This window comes from Ursus arctos, unplaced genomic scaffold (genome assembly GCF_023065955.2).
Source record: "Ursus arctos isolate Adak ecotype North America unplaced genomic scaffold, UrsArc2.0 scaffold_1, whole genome shotgun sequence".
NCBI classification, from domain to species: domain Eukaryota; kingdom Metazoa; phylum Chordata; class Mammalia; order Carnivora; family Ursidae; genus Ursus; species Ursus arctos.
In genome coordinates, this window is record NW_026622763.1 from 48,831,084 (window position 1) to 48,856,697 (window position 25,614).

General features: G+C 44.1%; 1 protein-coding gene and 1 pseudogene across 14 annotated transcripts in view; both read left to right on the forward strand.

Annotated features, from left to right (window-relative positions):
• Positions 1 to 815: 815 nt before the first annotated feature.
• Positions 816 to 25,614, forward strand: part of NOSTRIN (nitric oxide synthase trafficking) — a 55,068-nt gene continuing 30,269 nt past the window's right edge. For 8 of the 14 annotated variants that reach the window (XM_057318331.1, XM_057318329.1, XM_044381504.3 and 5 more), the window contains exons 1-4: positions 10,986 to 11,072; positions 12,409 to 12,596; positions 13,351 to 13,441; positions 23,793 to 23,876. In XM_057318331.1, the coding sequence (XP_057174314.1) occupies positions 12,530 to 12,596; positions 13,351 to 13,441; positions 23,793 to 23,876 (242 nt within the window). In that variant the 5' untranslated portion in view covers positions 10,986 to 11,072; positions 12,409 to 12,529. Of the gene's footprint in view, positions 944 to 10,985; positions 11,073 to 12,408; positions 12,597 to 13,350; positions 13,442 to 18,371; positions 19,520 to 23,792; positions 23,877 to 25,614 lie in introns of those variants that run through there. The other 6 variants (XM_048214249.2, XM_048214248.2, XM_026492614.4 and 3 more) reach the window with 4 other exon arrangements.
• Positions 19,526 to 22,727, forward strand: LOC113250811 (60S ribosomal protein L4-like; annotated as a pseudogene).

Below are 25,614 nucleotides of genomic sequence, written 5' to 3' on the forward strand. Positions count from 1 at the left end.
GGTGCAGAGAAAGCAATAAATGATAAGTTGCTGATAGTTGATTTCTAGTTCTGTTTACCCTTTTGAGTCATAATAAACAAAAAGGTGAGGGTGAACATAGGAAAATCCTTCTTAACTCCATAGATTATCTTCTTGGGCTGAGAGTGAGGGTTGAGTTGAGTTAGGCCCTGTGAGATGGTTAATGTGTGCCCTGCTCCCTGATGGACTTTTCTAGACATTTTCCAACTATAGTCATAGTTCTGTGGGTGTGGCCCTAATTGTTTGGTACCTGGCCCTGGGGGGATTTGGGACAGGGCAATAGTGACTCAGTGTGTGTGTGTGTGTGTGTGTGTGCGCGCGCGTGCGTGTGTTAGATAAACAAGGTGGTTGGGGGTCTGAGCTCGGGATTGGTCAGTTTGCATATCAAAGTCACGCTTACAGGCCAATTGTTTGCTCTCTCCAGGAATAGCTAATGCTAAGAGGGGCTGTCCCTCCTCAGGCCTGAAAGGCCCCAACATGCCAAAACATCAGAAAATAAAGAAAATTTTAAAATGTGATAAATACAGCAGGCCAGGAGACTATACGTCCTCCATATCTACCCTGAACACCCACATTCTTGGGACACTTGACCACTTCAGGGCCTTCTCACGAGGTCACACAGTTTAGGACCCAGTATTCTGTCCTCAAGTATTCACAGAAGTCATTCTTGGCACCTCAGTCCAGCTCTCTTGACCCAGAGCAGTTCTTTGCTTTTTCAGGAAACAAACGGGATGAACGTGCTGGGCTGGGACTTCCTCCTCAGGGTGTTTGACAAGGACTGACGTACTCTAGGCCCTTTGAATACAGGCAGTCCAGGACACACCCAGCCTTGATTGTAGTTTCTTGAGCGCTGAAGGCTGGAGCACAGGTAAAAGGACAGAAGGAAGAACATTCCAATATGAGGGACCCACTGACAGATTGCTCGGTGAGTAGCTCCGTGTGGTTTGCGCCTGTGGGTGAGAGGGTGGCCTTATAGGGCTAAGTTTGCGTATTAAGGGTTTTAACTTAAGAAATTGGAGACATTCGGAGGACAAATGTGCAGATATTGGATGGGATACAAAAGTCTTGTGGTTTTGCTTTGGTTTGATTTAAAACCACCCTTTCTAGCAAATGCCAGGGCAAGTTAATTGTCATCTTTTATCCTCATATTGTTGGAAAAACTTCGAGTGGGTATAGCGTCCTATTTGCTCGCAGATGGTGGCTGTTTAGAAAACATTCTTAAGATGCACGTCAGCGGTGCCGACATGGTGTGTAGGGCGGCTGCACGAACACTCACAATCTGCAGCCGATTTGGGGCTCTGGGAATGAAGTTAGGGTAGAGGGTTGTGGCGTGTTCCCCCATATCATGTGGAGCCCAGAATTTCAAGGTCTGCACCTGGAAGGACGCGTCCCCACCACCACCCCCCTGCTCTGCCCGGCCTCCAGTGGTTCTCAGACTGGTCTCCCAACATGTTTGTCTAGTCCTGGGAGTGTTATCCAAAAGAAAAGATGGGTCAAAAATCCAAAGATGGTGTGAGGTTGTTAACAGCAATAGTAGAGATGAAATTTAGAAAATAAGGAGCAATTAAAACAAGGCGCGTGGGGGCGTATATACTCTGGACGTAAAATAATCAAGAGTCATCAGAGTGTTAGCTCGAGAAAGGGTGGCCAAAAACTAAGATCGGTGACATCAGAAGCAACGGGTTGCATTTATCCCTCAAGTATTTTATCAAAAAAAACCCCAACAATAACAGACTGTGAAGAAGCAGATAAACAAGGGCTGCCATCAAGCCATAAAGAGGAAGAGCAACAGAGAAATTACTGGTTTCATTTTTGTTTATGCAATGGACAAAGCACAGGTTTAGAGAAGGTGTAAATGGGACCCCACAAAACGAGTTCATGAATCAGATGAGCTTAATGAGATGAAGTCATAATGGCTAGAAATATTAATAATGACCCTGTAATAGGAGGTTCTGTCTACTTTCACTTTTTTAAATACAAAAGTAAATATGTGTCTAGTGTAAAACGAATTCCAACAATGTAGCTGTATATAGATTCTAAGATGGAAAATTCTCCCCTTTAATTTCCTCCATCCCAAGCTTCTCTCCATTGGTAAGCACAGATAACTTTTTTAAAACAAGTCTTTTATTGTTCATGTATTTGCTGTTTATTTTTCTCTCTCTGCGTTTGCCCCCTTACCAAATATTAACCCCTCTCCTTTCTTCCCACGATACTTCGATGACGTTTTTCCATAGGGGTGGTTGAGTGAGACAGGGATGGGGTAAATGGAGGCAAAAACTTGACACCAAGTCACCAAAGAAGAAAGTCACGACCACGTGAAGAGTGAGATAGAAGAGAGAGAAACTGGGACCAAGTTAAGTTAATGCAACAATAACACGAGCACGAACTAATAGCCTAATGTCCTTTTCAAAGGCTGCTTTCAGATCAGGATCTGGGAGACATGTTTCCTTCCGAGCAGCCCCTCAAGATAACCCGTCACCACTTGTGTGGGTCAGCTTCATGCTCCCTCCTTAACGTACTGAGGGGTTCTTTCCCCTCAGCTGAGCCATCTCCCCAAGGACTCCCAGCCTTGTCCACAACTTGAAGGTTATCTCTCTGGGCCCAGTGCCATCAAAGGTAGTCTGGGAGTCAAGAGGAGGCGGATATCCCTTCAGCCAACGTTTCTAAATCCTCTCAAGTCATGGAATCTTTATTTATTTGCAATTGTTTCATTTTCAAGGGCTCACGTTGATTTCCTGGTGCAGTTCTAGCTTGTGCTTGGGGAATAATGTTGTATGAAGATGAAGCTGCCGTTGGCAACAGAATAAAACAAAGGAACGGACTGCCGATGAATGCTTCGGAAACATGGGGGTGGTTTCGTGAGGAAGCCAAACAGAACCCAAAGCTTTAGCCACCTGCAAAATGTCCCATTCCGTCCCTAGGGTTGCATGGAACACAATGAATTCATAAAGCCTTAGCTTAACTACAGTTTTTAAGCTGGTCTGCCCCAGTGGATCCATGTATGAAAATCCGTGGTTACGTGAAATTTAATGGGAAAAACGTGGCCTCTTTGTTTCTACTAATTTTTAACAGAAATTTAGAATTTACTTCAGAAGCACCTGGGTTAGCTCAGTCCGTTAAGCGTCTGCCTTCTGCTCAGGTCATGATCCCGGGGTCCTGGGATTGACCCCGGTGCTGGGTGTCGGGCTCCCTGCTCAGTGGTCCCCCCCTTGTGCCCCCCCATGCCCCACCTCATGCTCATGCTCTCTCTCTTAAATAATTTTTAAAAAACCTTTAGAATTTACTTTAATTCTGAATATAAGCAACAAACTTCAGTACTACCACAGTGTCTGCGATTTGTAACCCCAAAAAATCACAGATATTTTGATGTAATATTACAGTGGTTGCAATTATCTAGAAATATTGTTTATATTATGTGTGATTTAGAAATTTGAGTTATCCTCAAGACTTGTTATTTAGTATGTTAATTTAAAAACATGTATAATTTTTAAATGTTTTTATAAATATATATCAATTTAATGTTTCTTTTGTAATCCTGTTATTTTATCTAATGCATTTAAAAATATTCTGAGTGAAATATAGATTTTCCAACACAACCAAAGGAACCGTAATACAAAAAAGTATTTTAAAATCTCTTTTTAAGTTCATGCTCCAGTGACAAGATAGGCTAATAGCTGGGCTATTCGACATCGAACAGCCTGGTCACTGTCTATGCTCAAATTATTAGTCACCAGCGTAGCACAAAGATTGCCTAAATGTGTAGGCTTTTAACTCATCTTCAGAGTGTCAGAACTTATTTGAGGAAGATTTTTAAAGTTCTGTTTTTGCCAGCGACGTACTCTATGGTGACTCATATAACATAATAAGAAATTTTAAAAAATAAAGTTCTGTTTTTGAAAAGGAACAAAATTGGCTCTGGGCCTTAATGTCTTGATGCCTCTGAGTTTAACTTCTATACCTACAAAAAAGAAAGAAAAGAAAAGAAAAGAAAAGAAAAGAAAAGAAAAGAAAAGAAAAGAAAAGAAAAATGTCAGGTGAAATAATTTTCAAATCCAAGTGCAAGGAAATAGACAGGAATCGAACTATCTCCAAATGAAATAATCCAATCCTTTTTCGTTAAAAGCAGCACCTTCCTATGAAATAATGCCATAGAAATCATGGGCAGATAACAAGCTGTAGCCAAGCTGATGTGTTTACTCACTCATACGGTAGCCAAGTAGGGACCTGTCAAAGCAGGCATTTGGGGCTCCACACAGTCTGTCCGTTCCCTTAGCGTTGCCAGCTGTTGAAGCAGTACCAGCCAGGCTGTGGGACGGCTCCTTGAACCCGGCTCACGTGCCAATCTGGGCTTCCCATCACAGTGGCTCAACCTGGGTCATGGGATGTTCACTTGCACTAAGACAGAGGATGCCATTACAATGGTCCATGGATTCTGAGGGATTCTGGTTTTTTGCAGAGAAAAGTTGGCAGGTTGGCTCTGACCGCATCGATGTCCTCTGGCCCACAGCATCCCTGAGACATGAGATATGCCATCCACATCTCACAGGCCCGTTTCCTCCTCTGTAAAGTAAGAAGAGGAAAGGATGGAGTAGACTATGTTCTTTAATGTTCTATATCTCATAACTTCTGATGGCCTGTCGCAGGGATTCCAAATCTTACCTAGATAATCCCTTAGTTAGAGGAGCAGTGGTTTGAAATATTATCCCCCACGAATCAGGATTCACATGAAATCAGTAGCACAGTGCCTGTCATATGAAAGACATCAAAAGTTTACTTGATTAACTATAAGTGGAATATCATGGTTTATTTAATACTATGAGGATATCACTGTCCGAAAACTTTCCATACTGCCATCTAGAATAGAAACGGGCTTTTCTGGAATAACTGGATTTAACCTTAATCATTCAAATTGTGGAAAATCAGAAAGAACAGCTAGTGCAGGGTTGATACAATGCATTTTATATTGTTGAGAAGTTATCTAATTATTCCATGTGCCCATTACTTTGCTCCATTTTTGGTGAGGACAACATTTATACAATTGAATTTGTTTACAAATGTTGGGCAGAAATATTTTTTTAAAGACGAATGGGAAATGCCTGTGTGTACCAGTTTTCTTGGTGAAGGGTTTTTTAGGGGCTCGGAAATGTCCCAAATATTCCACCACTAGCCTGAACTCCCTTTATCAGGGAAAAAATACAGAACTTTTTTCCTAGTAACAAATGAGCCCAAGGAGAGACAGCATGTTAATAAAAATTCATATGGAAACGTAGGATCAATAGTAGGTTCTTTTCCTGGAATGAATATTTGGTAAGGGTGAAGTCTTTGAAAATTCAGTGGGTGGAGAAAGAACACCAAAAATTTACCTTTCATATGATTTTGACTAGAGAAAACACTTCTTGTGCTGGTTGATGACATTAGGAAGCCATTTGTACTGATCAAAACACTTGAAGGTAAATATTACTCTGAGTAAACTTAGTGTAATTATACTGATTAGCTATTTATAAATCTATTTATTTCTGATGGTTTCTCTAATTGATTGGCTCACCTAATATTTCTAATCACGGTTCTGCCCTTAACTAAGGAAGTTATTTTCAGCTCTTTGGCGCTTACCTATAAAATAAAGGGATTAGATAGACTTCGGTGGTTTTTAAGCTGTGCTGCATGAAATCCCTTCTGTGGCCTCTCTGGTGGATCAGAGTGAGCTGGGAAGGAGAGATGGGAGAGCAAAGGGAGGGCCAAAGCAAGGTCAAGAGATTTCATCACCTTGAAGTAGACATGTTTCAAGGTTTTCTGATCACGTACACACATAAAGGACAAGATGGTCCTGGGTTCTGCTTTGATATTTATGCAAGTCTGCTTTTCACAGATTTTGTCTTTAAGTCTGAGTAGGTGGTACATGATGAAAGGCACAGAATTCCTGTTTCTAAAGAAGGGGTTATGCTGCACTAATGGAAGTATTCTTAGCAACTCTTTTATTTATCGATGTCACCTTTATCTCAGGGGAGATCAGGGTTTGTCGGGGAGTGTCTGGTACATTGCATATGGGGTCAAAGATAAAGACTCTCTCCATTGCTGTAATAAGAAGAACATCCTGCTGTCATGTGATCATGAAATTAACAACAACATAATGTATTGAGGTGCTTCCAGAGGGCGTGTGCCTGGGCATTGTGGAATTTGGTGAATGGGTTATAGGTGTACCTGAGACATGAATCTCGGCAGCCCTCAAATTGGCGGGTTGTGGCTGGGGGTGGGCAGAGCTCACAGGCCAGTTTCCTCTGCCTCAAACAACTTTGTCCATTTACCACGCGTTATGCCAGTACAAATATAATCTTTTTTAAAATTATTTTATTCATTTTTTAAAGATTTATTTGAGAGAGAGAGCGTGAGGGGGGAGGGGCAGAGGGAGAGAGAGAGAGAGTCTTAAGCAGACTCCACGCTGAGCATGGAGCCCAGGGATCTCAGGACCCTGAGATCACGACCTGAGCTGAAACCAAGAGTCGGATGCTTAATGGACTGAGCCACCCAGGTGCCCCCAAATATGATTTTCTAGGTGTGCCATGATGTGAAAATGTTAGGAAGTACCAGTCTGTTATATAACACGAAATCCTCTTCCAAAATATAAAACCAGCAGGCCCAGGGTCGGTTGAAGCATAAGCCGGGTTTTGCTGGAACAGCCTCTGCTTTCAAACAGCTGCGCTTGAGTGACTGGGGAAGGACAGAGCCTCTCTGCTTTCACACAGGATCTCCAACACCCGCCCCCCCCAAATAGCTGAATTTTGAATCAGTGGCTTAGAAACTTTCAGGGCTGTCTGGCCTCCTAGAACTAGTCCTCTGGAGCTAGTATTTTAAAAACATGCTTGGAGAGTTTTGATGGCCTGATAAATTTGGGAAATGCAGCAGCCCCTGCACCCCAGCACATGGAAAAATTCTCAACTGGTTCTGCTCATTTCCACCTTGGTTAGGGGCAAGATTTCCTCTCCAAGCCCCCATCCTCACACATGGGGTCTGAGGAACCCTGTTCTCTCCCAGGACTGCTGGATGCAGACTCCTCAGGGGACGGGGCTGGTGTGGGCCCATCCCCAAGGCAGTTCAGCTCAGACTCCCTTTTCTGCGCTCCTGGCTCTGCTGGTGGTTCTTCTCACTTCCACTCTGCAGCCTCCAACATCCTCTAATCCATGCCTCTGCTTTGTCTTCTCCCAGCCCCAGGCCCAGCCTCAGAGTGTTTCTGAGCAGGAGAGCTCGCTCTGCAAGCATGCATTCGAATCTTTCTCTCTTGCACACGGCCCCCTGGTGTTTTTGTTGGGTCTTTGTTTCTGCTTTGTGGTGGACTGGAGAGTGAAGCAGATAGGACATTACATAAAAAACTCACAATTTAATACTGTGAGATATTTCTAAACAAATCAAATAGAAAAGCTACAGGACTTATAAAGAAAATCGTAAAATTTTATTGAACATAAAATAAGATTTGAACACATGAAAAGGCTTACTATATCCTTGGATGGGAAGTCTAAACACCATAAAAAAGTCGATTTCCACAAATTGATACATATATATATGCATTATATATATATATATATATATATATATATATATATATATATATATATATATATAAAATGCAATTCCAATTAGGATCCCAACAGGGATTTTAAAAAATGTAATTAGATAAATCTTCATATGGAAGAATAAATGCCCAAGTATAGCCAAAGAAATTATGAAAAGGAAAAACAGTTGTTTAAAGAGAAAGCAGAAGAAAAGTGTTAAATATCTCTGTAACTTAGGTAGTGAGTTCATAATGGGTATCATCATTATCTGTATCATTATTATTTTATGAAACATAAAAATGTTTCATATTTTAAAATAAAAAGTTAAAAGACTGTGTATGAGTTAGAACTATGTTCAGCCGCCCATTTTAAAATCCAAAAATGAGAGTGGCTTTTATAAACCCCTATTATTGTATTTCACACAGTAAGTCCAAAAATAGAGCACTGAGGGCATGTGTGGTGGCCCCCAGGGCCATCAGGGACCCAGGCTCTTTTTCTTTTTCTGCTCTACCACCTTAACCCATGGCATCTATCCTCAAAATCACCTTATGGCATCGGCCATTGTTTCTTTTTTTTTTTTTAATTTAAATTGGCTTTGATTAACATATAGTGTATTGTTAGTTTCAGAGGTACAATTCAGTGATTCATCAGTTGTATACAACACCCAGTGCTCACTACTTCAAGTGCCTTCATTAATGCCCATCACCCAGTTATCCCACCCCCTCACCCGCCTCCCCCCAGCAACCCTCAGTTTGTTTCCTATGGTTAGGAGTCTCTTATGGTTTGTCTCCCTCTCTGTTTTCACCTTATTTTATTTTTCCTTCCCTTCCCCTACGTTCATCCCTTTTGTTTCTTACGTTCCATATATGAGTGAAATCATATGGTATGTGTCTTTCTCTGACTGACTTATTTCACTTAGCATGATACCCTCTAGTTCCATTCACACTGTTGCAAATGGCAAGACTTCACCCTTTCTGATGGCTCGGTAATGTTCCATTGTATCTATATATACCACATCTTCTTTACCCATCCATCTGTCGTTGGACATCTGGGCTCTTTCCATAGTTTGGCCATTGTGGACATTGCTGCTATGAACATTGGGGCAGCCATCGTTTCTAAGTTCAGGTGACAGGAAAGAGGAGGAAGGAAACTTCACTGAAACCCCACACAAAACTGTCACCCATGCTTCCTTGAGAAGCATTTAGTCACATAGCTTCACCTAAGGAAGAGACACTGAGAAATAACTTTATTCCAGGGGCATGTGCCCTGCTAAACATTTACCTATTTTCTTCTCATGATACCTCTGTGCGATTTGTGGGATGTTATTTGGTGGTGTGGGAAGAAAATAGAAGGGTTAGGGGGAACTTGGTGAGAATGTTTAGGCAACAGAGGAACAAACAAAAAGCTAAACCGCTTTAAAATGCTGGCTCAAACTTTCCCATTGTACCTCTAAGGGGAGGAAGGAGGTCTTATAATATCACTTCATTCATATGACAAGTTATTTTTATGGAAATGAAAATGGCTTGGTTGCCAAATAGTGATTTTGAGTCTCATGACTCAAGGAGAATCACTTCCTATGAGCCTCCGTGTAAACCTCACTATAGGTATGTTTTACCGACTCTGCAAAGAGCTTTAAAATTTGTAAATTGTTTGCTACAATTGTTTTCAGAAAATCATATTTCAGATGCCAATCCTTATTTCAGCTTTTGGGACAATCTGGACTATCTGGCCATCGTGGGCCACACTCCCCTGGTCCAGAGCAGTTGGGACACTGTCTCTCTAGCTCGCTCTCCCCACCCTGCTGCTCACTCATTCGGGCGCTGACAGGTGCCTGCAGTCAGATGATTTTGCAAACCTTGCTTTAGGAGTTAACAATGTCTTTGTGAAGAGCTTGGCTCCCTGACCACTGTCTTTGAGCCCAAGGCAGTTTCACTGAAGCCGTTTGCTACTCTTGTGCTCTCTCAAACCCCGCCCTGGCTTTCTGTGCTGAGTTCAGGGGGAACTGAAACCACCGCAGGAAGATAAGAGTGTGGCATCTATAGGACTGTGTTCCTCTATGCTAGGTAGCGGCTCTTTGCAGCCCTGAAGGTAGGGACCTGGTCAAGTCATTTCTTTAGGTCCTTTCCTCCTCCATGGCCCCGTGTCCTCTGTTGGCTACTCTGCTAGCACCATTCACCAGGTCCTCCCGTGACAACTGAAAGGTCACCTTGGCCCTGGGGATTCACAGATGTGAACCTGCCCGCTGCACAGCAGGTGCTGGTGGAATGGGAGCTCTCGACGCAGGGCCCCACCGAGCGCCCCTGGAGCGCGGGAGGAGGCGGGCTCATCAGCCGAGCGTGAAGAGCTACAGCCCGGCACTTCTTTCCTAAGAACTTTCATCCTCTTCGGTCAAATCTCATTTTATTTATTTATTTTTTTAAGATTTTGTTTATTTGAGGGGGGAGGGGCAGAAGGAGAAGCAGACTCCCCACTGAGCAGGGAGCCCGACTCAGAGCTGGATTCCAGGACCCCAGGATCATGACCTGAGCTGAAGGCAGACACTTAACCGACTGAGCCACCCAGGTGCCCCTAGAATCTCATTTTTAAAAATGCAATGAGGTATCATACCCCCAGATGGAAACCCTGAGGGAGGGCGTGTGGGACCATTGCACCACCTAACAGAGCTACTCTGCGTCAGGAAAGCTGCAGAATTCATTCCCATACTCTCTCCATCGGAGCACTTGCAGTCTGTTGTCATCAGTGCCTACTTTTACAAACACAATTTTCAGAGTGACATTGTGGCGTTCTAAATCAAATGACAAAAACCTTCCCTTCGAAATCTTGTGTCTGTAGGCTAAATTCATATAGAAATGAAGTTCCTAAAGGTTTATTCGTACATTTTTTAGAAGTTTGGCACAACAAAAATGTTCAACTCATCGTTACAATATTCTTATTACTAGAGTTAAACGAGATGTAGAGGGAACAGGGCACATTTTACTAACAAGTTATTCACTTCCATCTCCAGATCTCAGCCCCCCAAAACATTCATTTTTATGCGTTTGGGGTTTGACACCCAGGAATATTATTTTGAAGCTTTTGGGGGAGGCAGAAAATGATTACTCAGTATACATATTTCAGAATGTACTTTAACCATCCCGGGAACAAAAGGACGACAGGAAGTCGGACCTCAAAATCGCCCCACTGCTGAGTCGTTGCCTGGGGAGAAACAGACAGACCAGCTTTGTTTTTGAAAAGTTCTCCAAGATATTTCATATCCAGGCAGAAGAAACTTAATCTTTATTTTAGTAACTCATTCAAAAGGTGTGCGTCCCCGCAGCTGCACGATCCTTTACAATGACTGTCGTCATTACGGAACATTGTGAATTTATTGGAGTTCTATCTTTGGAAGTGCTCATAACCCGTCTGTGCATCTTTTCTTTTTCAGTATAATAAAGCGTACAAGAACCTAAAGGAGTTTTCTCAAAACGGAGAGAATTTCTGCAAGCAGGTCACATCCATTCTTCAGCAAAGGTACAAGACGCGCGTTTGCAATAAACAGTTCCTCGTCGTTAGTTGCAGCTAGCAAGATGACTGGAGGAGTGATTACGAGCTGTCCTACTTTCCAGAGCTCAGTGTTATATTTTGGTACTTGAGAGACTGATTCGAAGAGTGATTCTCCTCTATTGCACATTTATCACTGGGTACCATAAAAATCAAGAAACAACAGGAAGTAATTCTGCTTGGGAGGGCTCAGTCAAGTCTCTTTTGATTCCTCAGACTGAGTTTATCACCCCCTCCTGAGGCCTCCCTCGTGCCTGTGTGTCTGCCTTTATTGTACTTCCCACGCTGACAGCACTTATGAGTTGGCTCTGTCTCCCCTACCAGGGCAGGGGCTCTGTCTTGCTCATCTTTGTGTCCTGAGCTTTGAGAGTCTGGGCTTTTGACTTCGTCAGTAAATGTCTGATGAATGAAAAGTGACCATTTTCAGGATCATCACCTTGTCTAAACGCTAGATGTGACCACGTGTCAACTTGGTGACTGTGCAAAAATGAGCACCCTTAACTCAGTCAAAAAAGTTACAGAAGTTCCTGCTTAAAATCAGAGACCCCAAGGACTGAATTGGGCCATAAAGAGTCTTTAAGCCATTTCCCTATATCTAGACAGCTCTATAATAAACAACTCTAAAGAGACTTCCAGAAGAGATTGCATATTCTTTTAAGGTAACACTTTCAAATTTAAAATAATTGCATGTGTGGTATACATGGTCTGATTGCATCGTGCATTAGTAGGGCAAGAGCGAAGGAGAACGTTAGCTTTATCAGGAACCATACATGAGGCCCAGGAAAGATACAAGAAAGCTCACACAGTCATTTATTAAAAGAAAACAAAAAACAAAAACCCAAAACCGAAAAACAAAAATAGGTTTGTCAAATGAAGTCAAAAAGAAAAAAATTTAGAGTAAGTTACTCCTAGAGCCAATTGCCTTGATTCTATGAGAGGAACAGGTAGGGCCAATCTGAGAGGGAATCTCTTCTGTAAGAAAATTTTTTTAGTCTCAAAGGAAATTATTGAAAATATGACCAGTTAGCTATTATACAAATTCAACCCATTACCTATATTAGAAAGCACGGCCCTCCTGCAGGTCAGGAAGCATCTGTATATGTTAGCCACGCAGGTGACCTGGACTAGGGTCATCTGGGCCTTGATTATTTTGGTGTACCCGTGTTCAAAGGTAGTGCCCAGGAGAGACCTATGAAGACAGAAGGCAGGTGGGAAATAATGTCTGGCAAACAGACTCAAGGACGAACAGAATGAATTTCGGGGAATCACTGCTCCAGAACTGCCTTACTGTGGTTTTCTTGTCCAGGTCACTCCAGCACCTCCACCCTGCCACAGACCTACCTCTTTTATCTACGACCCGAGCCTTCATGTCTCACCCGTGTCTCTCGTGACGTAGCTTCCTCGGGCTGCCATCCTTCCTAGACGTCATGCACAAAGCCTTCCACCCACGCGTTCTAGGGCCGCGGACAAGCTCCAGTGGAGGAAACCACTTGGGTAGCTAAGCATATTTCTCTCCATGGTTTTACCTTCTTATGGAGCAGAATTTAGATTGAAGGTCTAAAGAACACTACTGGTTAGCAAAATTACATGCACTTTCTGGGATTATGCCTAGCATGAATCTAATATTTTACCTCGACCAACAAAATTATGCTAGATATTAGGTCATTTACGCAACGGATGCTTTCCTAGACATTTTGTAAAGCTAATTAATTAATTAACCCGTTAACTTTAAATTTTAGGTGGTTGATGTACAGTGCAATATTGGTTTCAGGAGTGGAATTCAGGGATTCGTCACTTACATGTAACAGCCAGGGCTCATGACAATCCCCTCACCCATCTCGCCCATCCCCCACCCACCTCCCTCCATCAACCCTCAGTATGTTCTCTTAATCCTCGTAAAGAGTCTCTTATGGCTTGTTTCCCTCTCTCCTTTTTCTCTTTGCCCCCTCCCCATATGTTCATCTCTTTTCTTTTGTAAAGCTGATCTTATACAGTTAAATAATTTCTCCTTAACCAACATGCCATTTGAGTTGCTTTGTATTCATTCCTGATAAATGTCTCCTCACACCTGAACTTCAGGCTCTCCTTCCTTGGCTCTGGGGTTAGATCATGTAGGTAACTTGAGGGATGCTCGTCCACACTAAGAGTAGGTATTTGGGGAGGACTGTTTTCTAATGGACACAAACTCTCTATTGATCTATGAATATGTAACACATTGTGTTTTTCCATCTATGTTTCTATGTGCTAGCTGGCAAATACAGAGGCCACGTCGCTTGCCGAGATTGGGTTATTTCTCTCCCATGGGAAGTGATTCTGAAGTCACTACCTCTTCCTACAAGGTGTTTGAATTGAGTTAACATAATAACCGTATCAACAGGAGGGGTGGTCACAGTATAGCTGGTACTATACTTCCCTTACTCTTTCCATTCTGAGGAATCAGTACTTATTACCCTAGATATACAAAAGATAAAAGGCTGTTGCCCGTCAGCTATCCAGACATGCGTACTGGGCATATTTTCCTCTTAGTTGGGTAGACTTACTACATATAAGTCAATGATGCCTTTCCCTTGTATTAGAAAAGCCAGTACCTGGAACGACAGTACTCTATAAAAACTATCCTGTCACTTAGAGTGTAGACAAGTAATGAGAAACCCCACCAGACAAGTAGATGGTACTCTTGGAATACAGATAGTAAGCATTTCCACTGAAGGTAATGACATAGAAAGTTTTGAAGACAAATCCAGTGGCCAGCATAATAAAAGGCATCGTGAGGGAGCGTATGGGGCTTCTTCGAACTAAGCATATCAGTCCCATAAAATACATTCAGCAAATACTTGTAGAGTGAATGAATAAATAAAGGAAAGATAGTTCTACATTACTAGAACAAGGTCTGTCCCGTCCTTGGACCCTAACAGTTCAGACACGGGGCTTGCGAATCCATGGGAATGTGGTTCTGCGGGGCAGTTCCGTTAGCACGTGGCTACAGGAGACAGCGTCACAATCAAGCTTTAAGCCCAGATAGTGCTGCATCGCCAAGCTCAGCTGCCTACCAATTTGTTCTAATTGGTGCTGATGGAAAAGTGCAGTTGGTATTGAAACATCATTTTGCTGGGAAATTCTGCAATTCATGGTCATGCTTAGCTTCCTCTATCCAATTAGTGGCTTCGCTTTCCCTTTGTAGTAGCAGCTCCGATTTAGCCAGAAACACACAGCAGCTCCTAAGACGCCTGATGTCAAAGTCATCGGGTTCACTTTAGCACAATCACAGATCAGATTTAAAGGACAAATGCCCAGAAACTTTATGAAGGTTTGGTCCCCTGCACCCTCATTGCTAGGCTTTAAATGGGCTTTCATGGGAAAATCAATTGTTCCTCCGTAAGGAAGCTTAAGATCAGATTTTCAAAGGGCAAGTACCGCTGCTCTGGACATTAAAAAAATAAATAAATAAAAAGAAAGAAAAGAATAAAACAAAGAAGGAAGTGTGGTTGGTCATCGTTCCACCCATCATTCATTGCGGATGCTGTCAACATAGGAATGAATGATTGAAACGAAAACGTTGATAAATCCTAACCTTTTCTACTCTACCCCCGCCTGGGTGATCTGAACTCCACAGCTTCAGCTCTTCTTTGCATATTGAAGACTCGCACGTGTGTATTACCAGGCAATATGTCTTATCTGTGCTCCAAGCCATATATCCAACACTCTGGACATGTCCACCTGGATATCCCATAGGACCACAAAGTCAACCTCTCCTAAACAGTTTCTCAGCTTTTCCCCAAAGCTGGTACTGCTGGACGTTTTACCATGGTGACTGGGACCTCTGTCCACCCAATCAAGCCCAACACCTGGGAGCCATCCATGACCCCTTCTTCTATCTCTCCTCATGACCAAGTCTTCATGTTTCTCTCTTTTAAACGCCTTTCATACCTACAGCTTTCTTCTCATTTCATGGCCTCTGCCATTGTTCTGGGGAAAAAATCTCTTAACCTGTTCTTCCGTCTGGAAGTACAGTCTGGAAGTTGTGTAGTTTGTACACTGCACAGAGGCACCTGGCTGAGGGGCTGAGTGAAGGCAGAAATCTAACCCACTCTCCACCCTCGAGCCTTGCACGCTGGCTCCAAGCTGTGTCTTTTCAGGGGATCCCCTTTTTCTAATCCAAGCGAGGTTATCTCGACTAGGGTGCTGGAGAGGGCCCTGTCCTAGTGTCTTTAATGCATCTTCCAGTCTGTGGCTGTGACCTTGTTTTAGACTTTCACGAGCTTTAGTGTAAAATTTAGCCCTCACAGTATTTTATAAAAGGACCTTGGAGGTCCGGACCCTGGCTTCTTATCCAGCTTGTCTCTCTCCATCTACCCATGAGCCCCACCCCTCTGTGTCTGTTGAATCACTGGCAGTCACTGCCCCCCTTCATGCATCCTCGCCACCCCTCCTGCCAATTCCCACCCACCATCATGGGTCTGTGAGTTTGTGCTTGCCGTATCCTCTGTGAGGCAGACACTTCTTCACCTTGGTTACCAGTCTCCACTCAATGCATCGTCCAGATTTGGATATCCCACTCATGGGAGCCTTCCTTGACTCCAGTTCCATCTCAAAATGGTAGCTGTCAGAGATGCATAGAACTCGTGCTTACCTCTGCTCTAGATCCTACTATACGGCTATAGTCTGTTCACCTGCCTGTCTCCTGCACTGGAGGCCGAACTCTTGAGAGTGTATCCCATGTGACCAGCAGAGAGCCTGGCACAGAGCAGGCATGCAATAGATGTTCGCTGAGCGAATGGATGTGTTAATGTAGGAATGACTTCAGGCACTCAGAACTTTCAAGTTAGGGTACTTCTGAGGAGCAGTAAATTAGTGTGTCAGAGAAATTGACTTCTATGGTATATAGAATATTATTTTGAGCAAAAGCTAGAAAAGAATGACAAAACCACGGAAGACACCATTCATCCTGCACAATCTTCAGATCGGGCACTGTGTTAGATGTGTCTTATCCTTGGTCTCTTTTACTTTTTTAATTCTCACAACCCATTGCAGTGTGAATGTACTCTCGTCCATTCCTAATATACAGACGGGGATATGGGAAAGAAGATACATTTTGATTTCTACCGAGCTCAACGCAGGCTTGGTGTGAGGGCATCTGTCAACTGAGCAGGCCGTTTGGGGCACCGCCAACTGTGGGTGTTCCGACACATTCAAGGGCCCTGGTACAGCTCCCTTCAGGGTCTTCATGTCCTCTATGGGAAGGGACATCAGCAGCCATTAAGCCCAGTACCTTTTAAACCTGGTAACACAGAGGTCTGTGGGAGTCCTCAGGGGCCGCTTCAGGGAGTGAGGAGAAGTCAGATGGGCTCCCTTGTCCCTCCCACTCCCAGGATATCAGAATATAGCATTTCTAGGACGTGGTGAGATTCTATATAAAATTTTGTTTTCCAGCTAAAAAGTTTTGAATAGTGCCCTTCTTGTCCATTTTACCCGACTTCCCCCAAGACAACACCTCCACCTGACTCCACGGACCTCACTTGGCTCAGGAATGACCAGGCAGGGGGAATCTGAGGGTCTGGAGCTACCATAGTGTGCGCTCCTGGGCCAGAAGTGAGTGGTGACTGAGTGGCACTCTCATTCTGGACACCCAAGGTGGGGTCCTCCAGGTCTCGTCCTCCCATTTCAGCTTCTCATACTGGTCTTAGCAGCCAGAATGAAGGCAATCAGGACTGAAGAAGTGAGAATTGTGGGCTAGCCAAAGATCCCAGCTGCTTGAATAACAGAGCTTCCATGTAAAAATGTCCTTTAAATGTTCTTCAAGGAACTAACTTGTAAAGATAGCTTATTTGTAAGGTGGGCTTGTGACTGTCCTTCAAAATGCAAGCTGCTAAGGCTTGGGTGGACAATGTCGGCACACCGGCCCCCAAGCCGGAAGCTGCTGGTGGTGGAAAGTAAGCAACGAGGGATGGGGGTGATTCACGAACAGAGATTTCAGATTACTAAAATTCCTTCTTATTTCATAATGAAGGGATGGCTCTGTCACCTGCTGTTTCCAAGCTTGAGAAAGCTTTAGTTCAATTTTAATTAGTCCCTCATAGACACAGGGGCCAAGCACCGTCTTTTTTCTTTTTTTTTTAAATCACTTTTTATCATCTTAATTTTAATAGATCAGGGTACACTAAAATTGATGACATGGTCACTTCTATTCTTCCTGTTAAATTTGTGCTGTAGCTAAATATTGAATCTGATGTCACATATTTTTCCTCTCTCCTTTCTTTCAAAAGTGTCATTTGTTTTAAAATCTAAGACAAATGTTGGTCTTTGACTTATTGGTTGGTCTTCTATTACTAATGAAAATTTATTGACTTGCCTCTGCATGCTGAGAGGAAATTAGAATATAAATGGATTAAGAGTCAGTGCGTGCCAATTCCCTGGTTCAGGATCTTTAAGGCTCCGTGGAAAATTCTGAGTTTGAGTTAACCATAGAAGTATATATACATACATCATCAATTTTATATGTACCAAGACAATTGCTTGGAGAAGAAATCGTAACTTCTATTACATATAGTAGCTATAGGGCTAGAACATTAAGCACAGTGTTCTTACAAGCTTGTTTCTGACTATTTTAATGAGGGAATGAACATTCTCTGTCTCAGATTCACTCTGCCTCTCTTAACTCCCTTTGCATGCTGGAAACCATGATAAAAGCTGTTCCCTTTAAAGAACTGAGAATAAACCAATGGACTGGATGCAGGGGTGCATGTTGCCATCTTTGTCTTGGCAATACCCCACCGTTGGTTCATTTCTGTTTAGCAGGAATTCTGAAAGGAGACACACACACACACACACACACACACACACACACTGTTAGATCATAGGCACAGATGAGCCACATGGCAGGGTTCCTTTCAATTTACAAACGTTCCAACTTAGAAAAGTAAAAGCTCTCTCTCTGCTTGCCACTTGGAACATGGATTCTTAGAGCCATTTTCTCTGGGGAGGAATTTACTCATTAACCTCTGTTAAGATAAAGGCCACTGGCTGCCAGAGGCAGGGACCTTTGCTTTAGTAGGCAGACTCACCAGGGAGCGAGCTCAGTGTTCCACCCCCAGGTACCCACACCCATCCTCCGGACCCTGTTGCATTTCATTTCCTTCCAGCTGGCAGGGTAAGCTGCTGAGGAGTCTGAAATGGTCATTAGGGTTGAAAAGAGCAGATGTTTGCAGCCTGCTTTGCTCGGTGAGTTTGAATGAGGGTCTGAAACGTTGTAGGGTCACCATCCTGCTGCAGGTGGAGAGATGGGGACACCGCGTAGTGCGTAGTGCTGTTCGGAGAGGTCCTGTCCACCTCCGCAGGGGACCGCTGATGTCACAGCTCCCTCCCTCCTGCTCTCCAGACCCTGAGGGCCTCCTCCACATCCGGGAACATGCCTTAGGACTGCGCTGCTGCTTGCAGAGGAGGCCAGGCCAGCGCCCTGGTGTGCACCGGGGCTGCTGTGAATCCCCCGGAGCCGGTGATCCAGAGCACTGCCCGCAAAGGCCAAGTGGGAGGCGGCGTCAGGTTTTAAAAGCGCTTACCTCTGCCTTCCTCGGCAATTCTCCATCTCCAGCCTCTTCCCCACTGTTTCAGAGGCAGGAAACTGAAGTAACCAAGCAGGCACTTTCTGGAGCCAGACTGCCCCGTTTGTGTCCCAGCTCTGTCACTTCCTCCTGTGTGGCCGCAGACAAGTTAATGGACTAGACTCTGTGCGTTGGTGTTCCTCTCCGTGAAATGCGTAGAGTACGTGTGCCTCCCTGATGGGAGTTATCATGGACTAAATGAGGAAATACACCTAAAACACTCAGAACGGTGCCTGGCCTGTTGTAAGTGCCCAGGAAATGTTGGATGTCACTCTTCTGTGTGCAGACAGAACACAGGTGAAGCGTCAGCTACATGTCACAAAGGATGGCAACGCATCTGTCAGGAGAGCACCGTTTGGAACTTTTAAGCTCTATCCCAACCTGTAAAACTACCCCTCGGCCCAGATTTGTAAGATACTGGTGTGTAAAGAGAAATGCTGCGTGGTAACCGAGTCTCTGCAGGCTGGTTTCCTACGGCGCTCAAGCGAAGCAGAAGTCCTGGGGCTCCGGAGCAAAGGTGTGTTCTCAACACAGAACAGCAATAGCTTCAAAGCCGGCAGGACCCTCTTGCTTTCTTGACACCAAAGCCCAGCTTTTTTCCCCAGGTGACTCTGATTAAGTTAACAATTTAAAGGAAAGCAGCACTTCCTTCTGGCAATTGTCCTCTTTATTTCTGCGTGGCCTCTGGGACTCCCTGTACAGCCTGCAAGAACATTCTGAAAGTGAAACCGAATTCTGAGGAGAAGCCCGTGCCCAACAGCACTACCTGTCCTGTAGAAGCCATTCTGAATGGTTCTGGAGCTGATGGATGAGCAAACGGTGAATTCTTTCCCCCACACCTGCCGTCTCTGTGTATTTGGGGTGTTCTGGATGTTTAGGGATCCTTTGGGGTACATAATAATCAGATTAGAAAACTTGCTATTTATGAAGCACGTGTTTGGTGCCTAGCACGGAGCTGAGCGGTACACACCGTCAGACTTCATGCTGTCTGTGCTGCTTCCTCAGAGCTGGCATGGAATGCTGGGAAAGCCCTCTGCTTAGCGATGGGCTAGGACAGGGTTGGTGTCTAGCTACTGGAAGGGCTAGAAAGCGGTGTACTCTCACGTGAGGGCTGAGCAATGCGTCAGGGCAGGAATGTGTCTAAATAGTGTAAGGTTTTCAAGGGTGGGAAGCAAGAACAAATATAGCAGAGACCAGTGAAAAATTCTAACCAAGATCTGATGGGAAGTCCACTCACTGATTTATTCATTCAAGACATACACACTGAGTGCCTATTATGTGCCTGGCACTCTTTAGATCTAGAGATATGGCAGTGAACACAGCTCACCCTGGCCCTCGTGGAGCTTACATTCTAAGGGTGTTCATAGAAATACACTGAAAATAGGTAATGTAAGGTAGTGGTAAATTCTAGGACATAAAGACAGCTGTAGGGGGATAGTGACAGGGGAGCTTCTGAGGTAGTGCTGTTTGTGTAAAACCTGTTGGAGTTTACTTGAAGGAGATGCTATGTGGTTATGTAGCAGAAAAACTACCCAGCCACAGCAAGTGCAAAGGCCCTGAGGCAGGATGGCATTTGGCCACTAAGCAGGAGCAAGGGGATGACTGGTGGGGGGAGGGGGATCAGAGAGGGAGCCAGGTGTCAGATTATGCAGGTCAGTCCAGCAATTGAACTCATTGTTCAGCCCCTCCTAGGCCTGGGTCATTTGCACGTTCAAATCATCATAAAACCTTTTCTTGAGGTAAGTCTTATTACTCCCTTTGAGCAGTGCCTAAAGCCACTCCAGAGGTAGAGGTCTGGGCTTCCAGAGCATCTGGGTTCATCAAGGTGATGGTCACTCCCAGCTTCTGCTGACCAGCAGTCTCTCTCTCCATCAACTGGAACATATTCCTGGAATGCAGAAATATATTTATAAATGCAATGTGATACTTATTGATCAGTTTCATTATTTTAAAATATTTGCCATTGCCATTCCTTATTCTTGGGCAAGTTCTGATTCCAAATGTTGTTTTCTGCAGGTAGGCCTTAATGTGCATTCTACAGTGGCCTTCTTTCCTTCAGAAAGTGGTAAAAATAACTTAGAGCACAGCTGTACTAACAGGGAAAGCGGAATAGAAATTTAGCAATAGGTCAGTAGCCCATGATCTCTGGATTCCATTTTATAAAACAGAGCTATCTTTCTCTGTTCGGTCTGTAACACTGAGTCTAATTTCATTGTGCTGAAAAAATGCAGGTATTAAGTTAGTTACTAGGGAGTTCTGGGATTGTTTTTCCAATGAAGTGAAGTCATAAATAATTCTAAAGATAAGTTATAATAAAAATAGAATTCAAAGGCTAAAATCTATGCAACAACAACAACAAAATCAACAAACCCGTTCTGGCCCAAATGAAGAAGGAAAACAATACAAATCAAACTTAATTTCCAACATTTGTATTATCTTCAGTGAAAGTGAGGAGATGAGTAAGACTGTGTCTTTATTTTATCTATAGATGGGCCTCTAAGTAGGACACAGTAAAATCGGTTTAAGATAACAGTGATTCAATCTATTCAAGAGAACCAAGGAGTTTGCTTTTGGAGGCATGCCCAGATTCCCTACTGAGTCTTGTCCTGCATACAAAGTAATAGAAATTCATTTTCTAAATGTGGTTTTGTCCACTTCTGCACTTTTCCATTAGGAAGCTACTTCTTGCTTTTCGTGTAGGAGCCGCTGGGTTGAGAGGAGCACATCTCCTCTCGTTCTCCCCTCCCTGCCATGATGTGTGCTCAGTTACTTGCATTGGTGTGTTCTGGAAAGGGGGAGTCATCTGGCAAAAATGTCACTTTGCCTACTGTGGTCAAGGCTCCCATTCCACCAGATACTATGAACTTTGTTCGCACCACCTTGCACCCCACACTGCTAGTGAATTAGCAGGTCATCAAACAAGGGCTGAGTCTTGGGATACCGGCAGGGCTCTGGCTTGGATGCCCAGAGTTTGAGGCAGTGGGACTCACCATTGCAGCCATGGTGTTTTTGGAAATACGTGTCACAGGGTCCTCATGTTTGCACCATCCAAAACCTGGCACTGTGGGCACCGCAGAGTAAACATCCCAGAAGCAATATGCCACCTGCCCTGCATGGGTGCCTCCGTCTTACCAGAGCTGCTCGTGTCTCAAAGTCGCCGTATTCAGGAAGTTCCTAAACTCCCTTTGGTGGCTGAAAATAAAGTCGAAGGCTACAAAAAGACCAAGGAGGACTTTTGCTTCTTCAGAAACTTAAGGCCTGGAGTGATATCAAAAAAATCCACCTATCTCATCAAATGAGGGCTGGAAACGGCAAAATGAGAAACCATCATCATATCCAACGTGGGGGACCCCACATCATATATAACGAGCACAACAGTGTCACCAAGGCCTTCAGAAACATCCCTGGAATTACTCTACTTAATGAAAGCGAACTGAACATTTTGGAACTTACTCCTGGTGGGCAAGTGGGATGCTTCCACAGTGGGACTGAACGTGCTTTCCTCAAGTTAGATGATCTGTATGGCACTTGGCGTAAGGCTGCCTCCCGCAAGAGTAACTCTAACCTTCCCCTGCACAAGATGCTTGATACACACCTTAGCAGAACCTTGAAAAGCCCAGCGATCCAAAGAGCCCTCCAAGCACCACTCAAGAAGATTCATCACGGAGTCCTGAAGAAGAATCCACGGAAGAACCTGAGAACCCTGCTGAAGCTATACCCGAATGCAAAGACCATGTGCCCGAACACCGCTGTCCACCAGGCCGGTGTCACGGACTCCAGAGGGTAAGACGGCAGCAGCGCTAGAAGCCCCGGCAGATGAGAAAGGGGTTCCTGGCAAGCAGCCTGAGGCAGTGAAGAAAGAAAAGAAGGCTGTTGGCGTTAAGGAGCAGAAGAAGCCTCTGGTGGGAAAAAGGCTGTGGCGACCAAGAAAGCAGCCCTGAGAACCCCACAGAAAAGCAACCCGCCATGAAGACAAGAAGCTCGCTGCCTAATCCTACGTGTGTTTTTTCTATAAATGTTGAGTCATTTGGACAGCTAGTTTTTTTTTTTTTAAGATTTTATTTATTTACTTGAGAGAGAGAGAGGGAGCACGAGCGGGGGAGAGGGGCAAAGGGAGAAGGAGAAGCAGACTCCCCTCAGAGCAGGGAGCCTGATGCAGGGCTTGATCCCAGGACCCTGGGATCATGGCCTGAGCCGAAGGCAGACGCTTAACGGACTGAACCACCCAGGTGTCCCCTTGGACAGTTAAGTTTAAATAAAGACTTGATCAAGGGCATTGAGAAACAAAACAAAACAAAATAAAACAAAACAAAGAAAGCTACTTCTTGGCTAACTTCATCATAATTTGTCACTTGACTGCCAGCTGTTATAATCTAGAGCTAATCTGATGGCGCTAACGTCCCAGAGTAACTAGGCAAGTCCTCGATTCCTTACTCCATGAATTGGTTTGCGGGGGCTGCCATCACAAGGTACCACACTGGTGGGTGTCTTAAATAACAGCAGTGTGTTGTGTCATAGTTCTGGAGGCTGGACGTCTGAGATCAGATGTCGGCCAGGTCGGTTCCTTCCGAGTCTGTTCCATGCCATTGTCTTGCCTCTGGTGGTTTGCTGCCAGTCTTTGGGACTCCTTGGCTTGTAGGTACATCTTCCCAGTCTCTTGTCTTCGTTTCCACATGGCATTGTGTGTGTGTGTGTGTGTGTGTGTGTCTATGTCCAAATTTCCTCTCTTTGTAAGGACACGGCCATATTGGATCTGGGCCCAGCCTGATGACCTCATCTTAGCTTGATCTTCTGCAGAGTCCACATGCACAGGCTCTAGGGGTTAGGGTTTTAATATCTTTGTGGGCTGGGAAGAGCATACAATTCAACCCATAACACTGGTATACAAGAAGTTTAAATTAAAAACTCTCCCTTTGTAGAATCTTCTTGGAGATCCTTAAGGATTTCACCTGAAGACAAGAGGGTCCTCAGAGTAAACAGATCATCTCTTCCTGTGTAGACATTGCATTATCAGCCTGAGCCCTCCTTCACGTGTGTGTGTGTGTGTGTCTAGCCAGAACACCCTATCTACCAACTCTCCCTTTGCTAACAGGGCAAACTTGGAGATTAACTATGCCAAAGGACTTCAGAAACTGGCAGTCAAGTTAAGCAAAGCATTACAGACCACAAAAAAAAAGTAAGTATGTGAAATAGGTAAGGCAAAGTAATTCTTAAAAGTTATGAAGTGTGATGTATGTTCTATTCCAGCTTCCTCTTCTAACTGTGGCAGGTGCGCAGTGTTAAGACTGGCTTACAGTTCTTGGGCACTTACTGTGTGCCAGGCACGGTGTTAAGTGCTTTTCCAGATACTCTCTTTTAATCCTCGCAATAACCCTTGGCAAGTCTTATTATTGTCCCTATTACAGACCAGTGTTGAGGCTTGGAGAGTTTTAAGAAACTTGTCCCAATGACACAGATAGTAAGTGGCAGAACTGGGCTAATCCAGTGTCCTTATGACTCCTAAGCCCATAATCATAAGCCTCAGTGATGTTATGTTACTTCGGAAGCAGTGCTGTTAAGTTGGAAGGTCCCGGAGACCCGCTTGGAATCCCGCTTTATCTCAACTCCATGACCTCCGACAAGTAACCTGGCCTCTCTGTGCCTTGATTTCCTCCATATGTTAGATGGAGTGCCGATATGTGTTGCATGGTACATGTGTGTGCAGGTCTGTGTGGGGGGTGTATATTATATGAGATCATGTGCGTGGAGATTAGCATGTTGGGTCCTAAAAAACTGGTGGTTCACATTTTTCTTAATACATTTCAGAGTCAAGTTGATTTGGGGGGGGTAGAGAAGAAAGATACTGGATATTCTAAAAGATATTTTAAAAATGGTCCAAAGGTTCTTGACCAAAGCTTGCAGATGTCACCCCGAACTGGCAGTGCCATTGCCAAGACCTCTTTTGATGGTGAAAGAGAGAGGGAAAGAAAGAAGAGTCCTTCTGGAGCTCCCATTCTTACTCCTTAGGGATCCTCTGTAACAGCAAATAATGGCTTTGAGATTGTTGGGCTTGGAGCTTGATTCTTAGGGTAGCATTTTAGTAGGCTGCGAGGCAGCCGGCATGGCACAATGGTTGAGTATAGACTTTATTGGCACCGCCCAGATTTAGATTCTACCTCTACCGCTTATCAGGTGGGTGAATTAGGGCAATTTATTATATCTCTCAGTGTGTATTTAAAATGGAAATAGAACCTATCTCATATAATTGCTGTGAGGATTAAATGAGATAATACAAGAAGTGCGTTCACTACCTGGCACGGAGTTCATTATGACTTTGATTCTAATGACCTCCTAAAGAATGGGAGGTGTAGGGATGCAGGGGTGCGGGTCTTACTGTGCTGCGATCCTAGCATCCAGCATGGGTTGGCAAGTCCGGAATGTCTGCTTCACCAGGATTAATACAATAATATTTAATAATAAACATTGGACTTTTATCTATACCCAAAATCTGTGTTGTGTAGGTCACCTGAATTATTTCTATTTTAAAAGACCAATTACATGAAGGTCAGAGAAATCAAGTGATCTTTCCAAGGTCACACAGGAAACAGGGACACAGACCCCTCCAAGGCAGACGTTCTAGGCTTTCTGCTCTGCTGCTCAGCTCCTCTGAGGAGCAAATGTCAGATTCTCTTCCCCAAAGGTGCAGGGTTCCTTTTGTAAACATAAACTCTATTGAAGTTTAAGCTACATGCAACAACAAGCACCCTTCTTAAGTGTTCGGTTTGGTCGATTCTGATAGGTGTATATACAGTGGAGCCACCACCAAAATCAAAACATAGACATCGTCATCACGTCAAAAGAGTCTTCATGCCTGTTTGCAATCCTTTCCCCACCTACGCGACCACTGATCTACTCCCAAGGGATACAGATTCTTT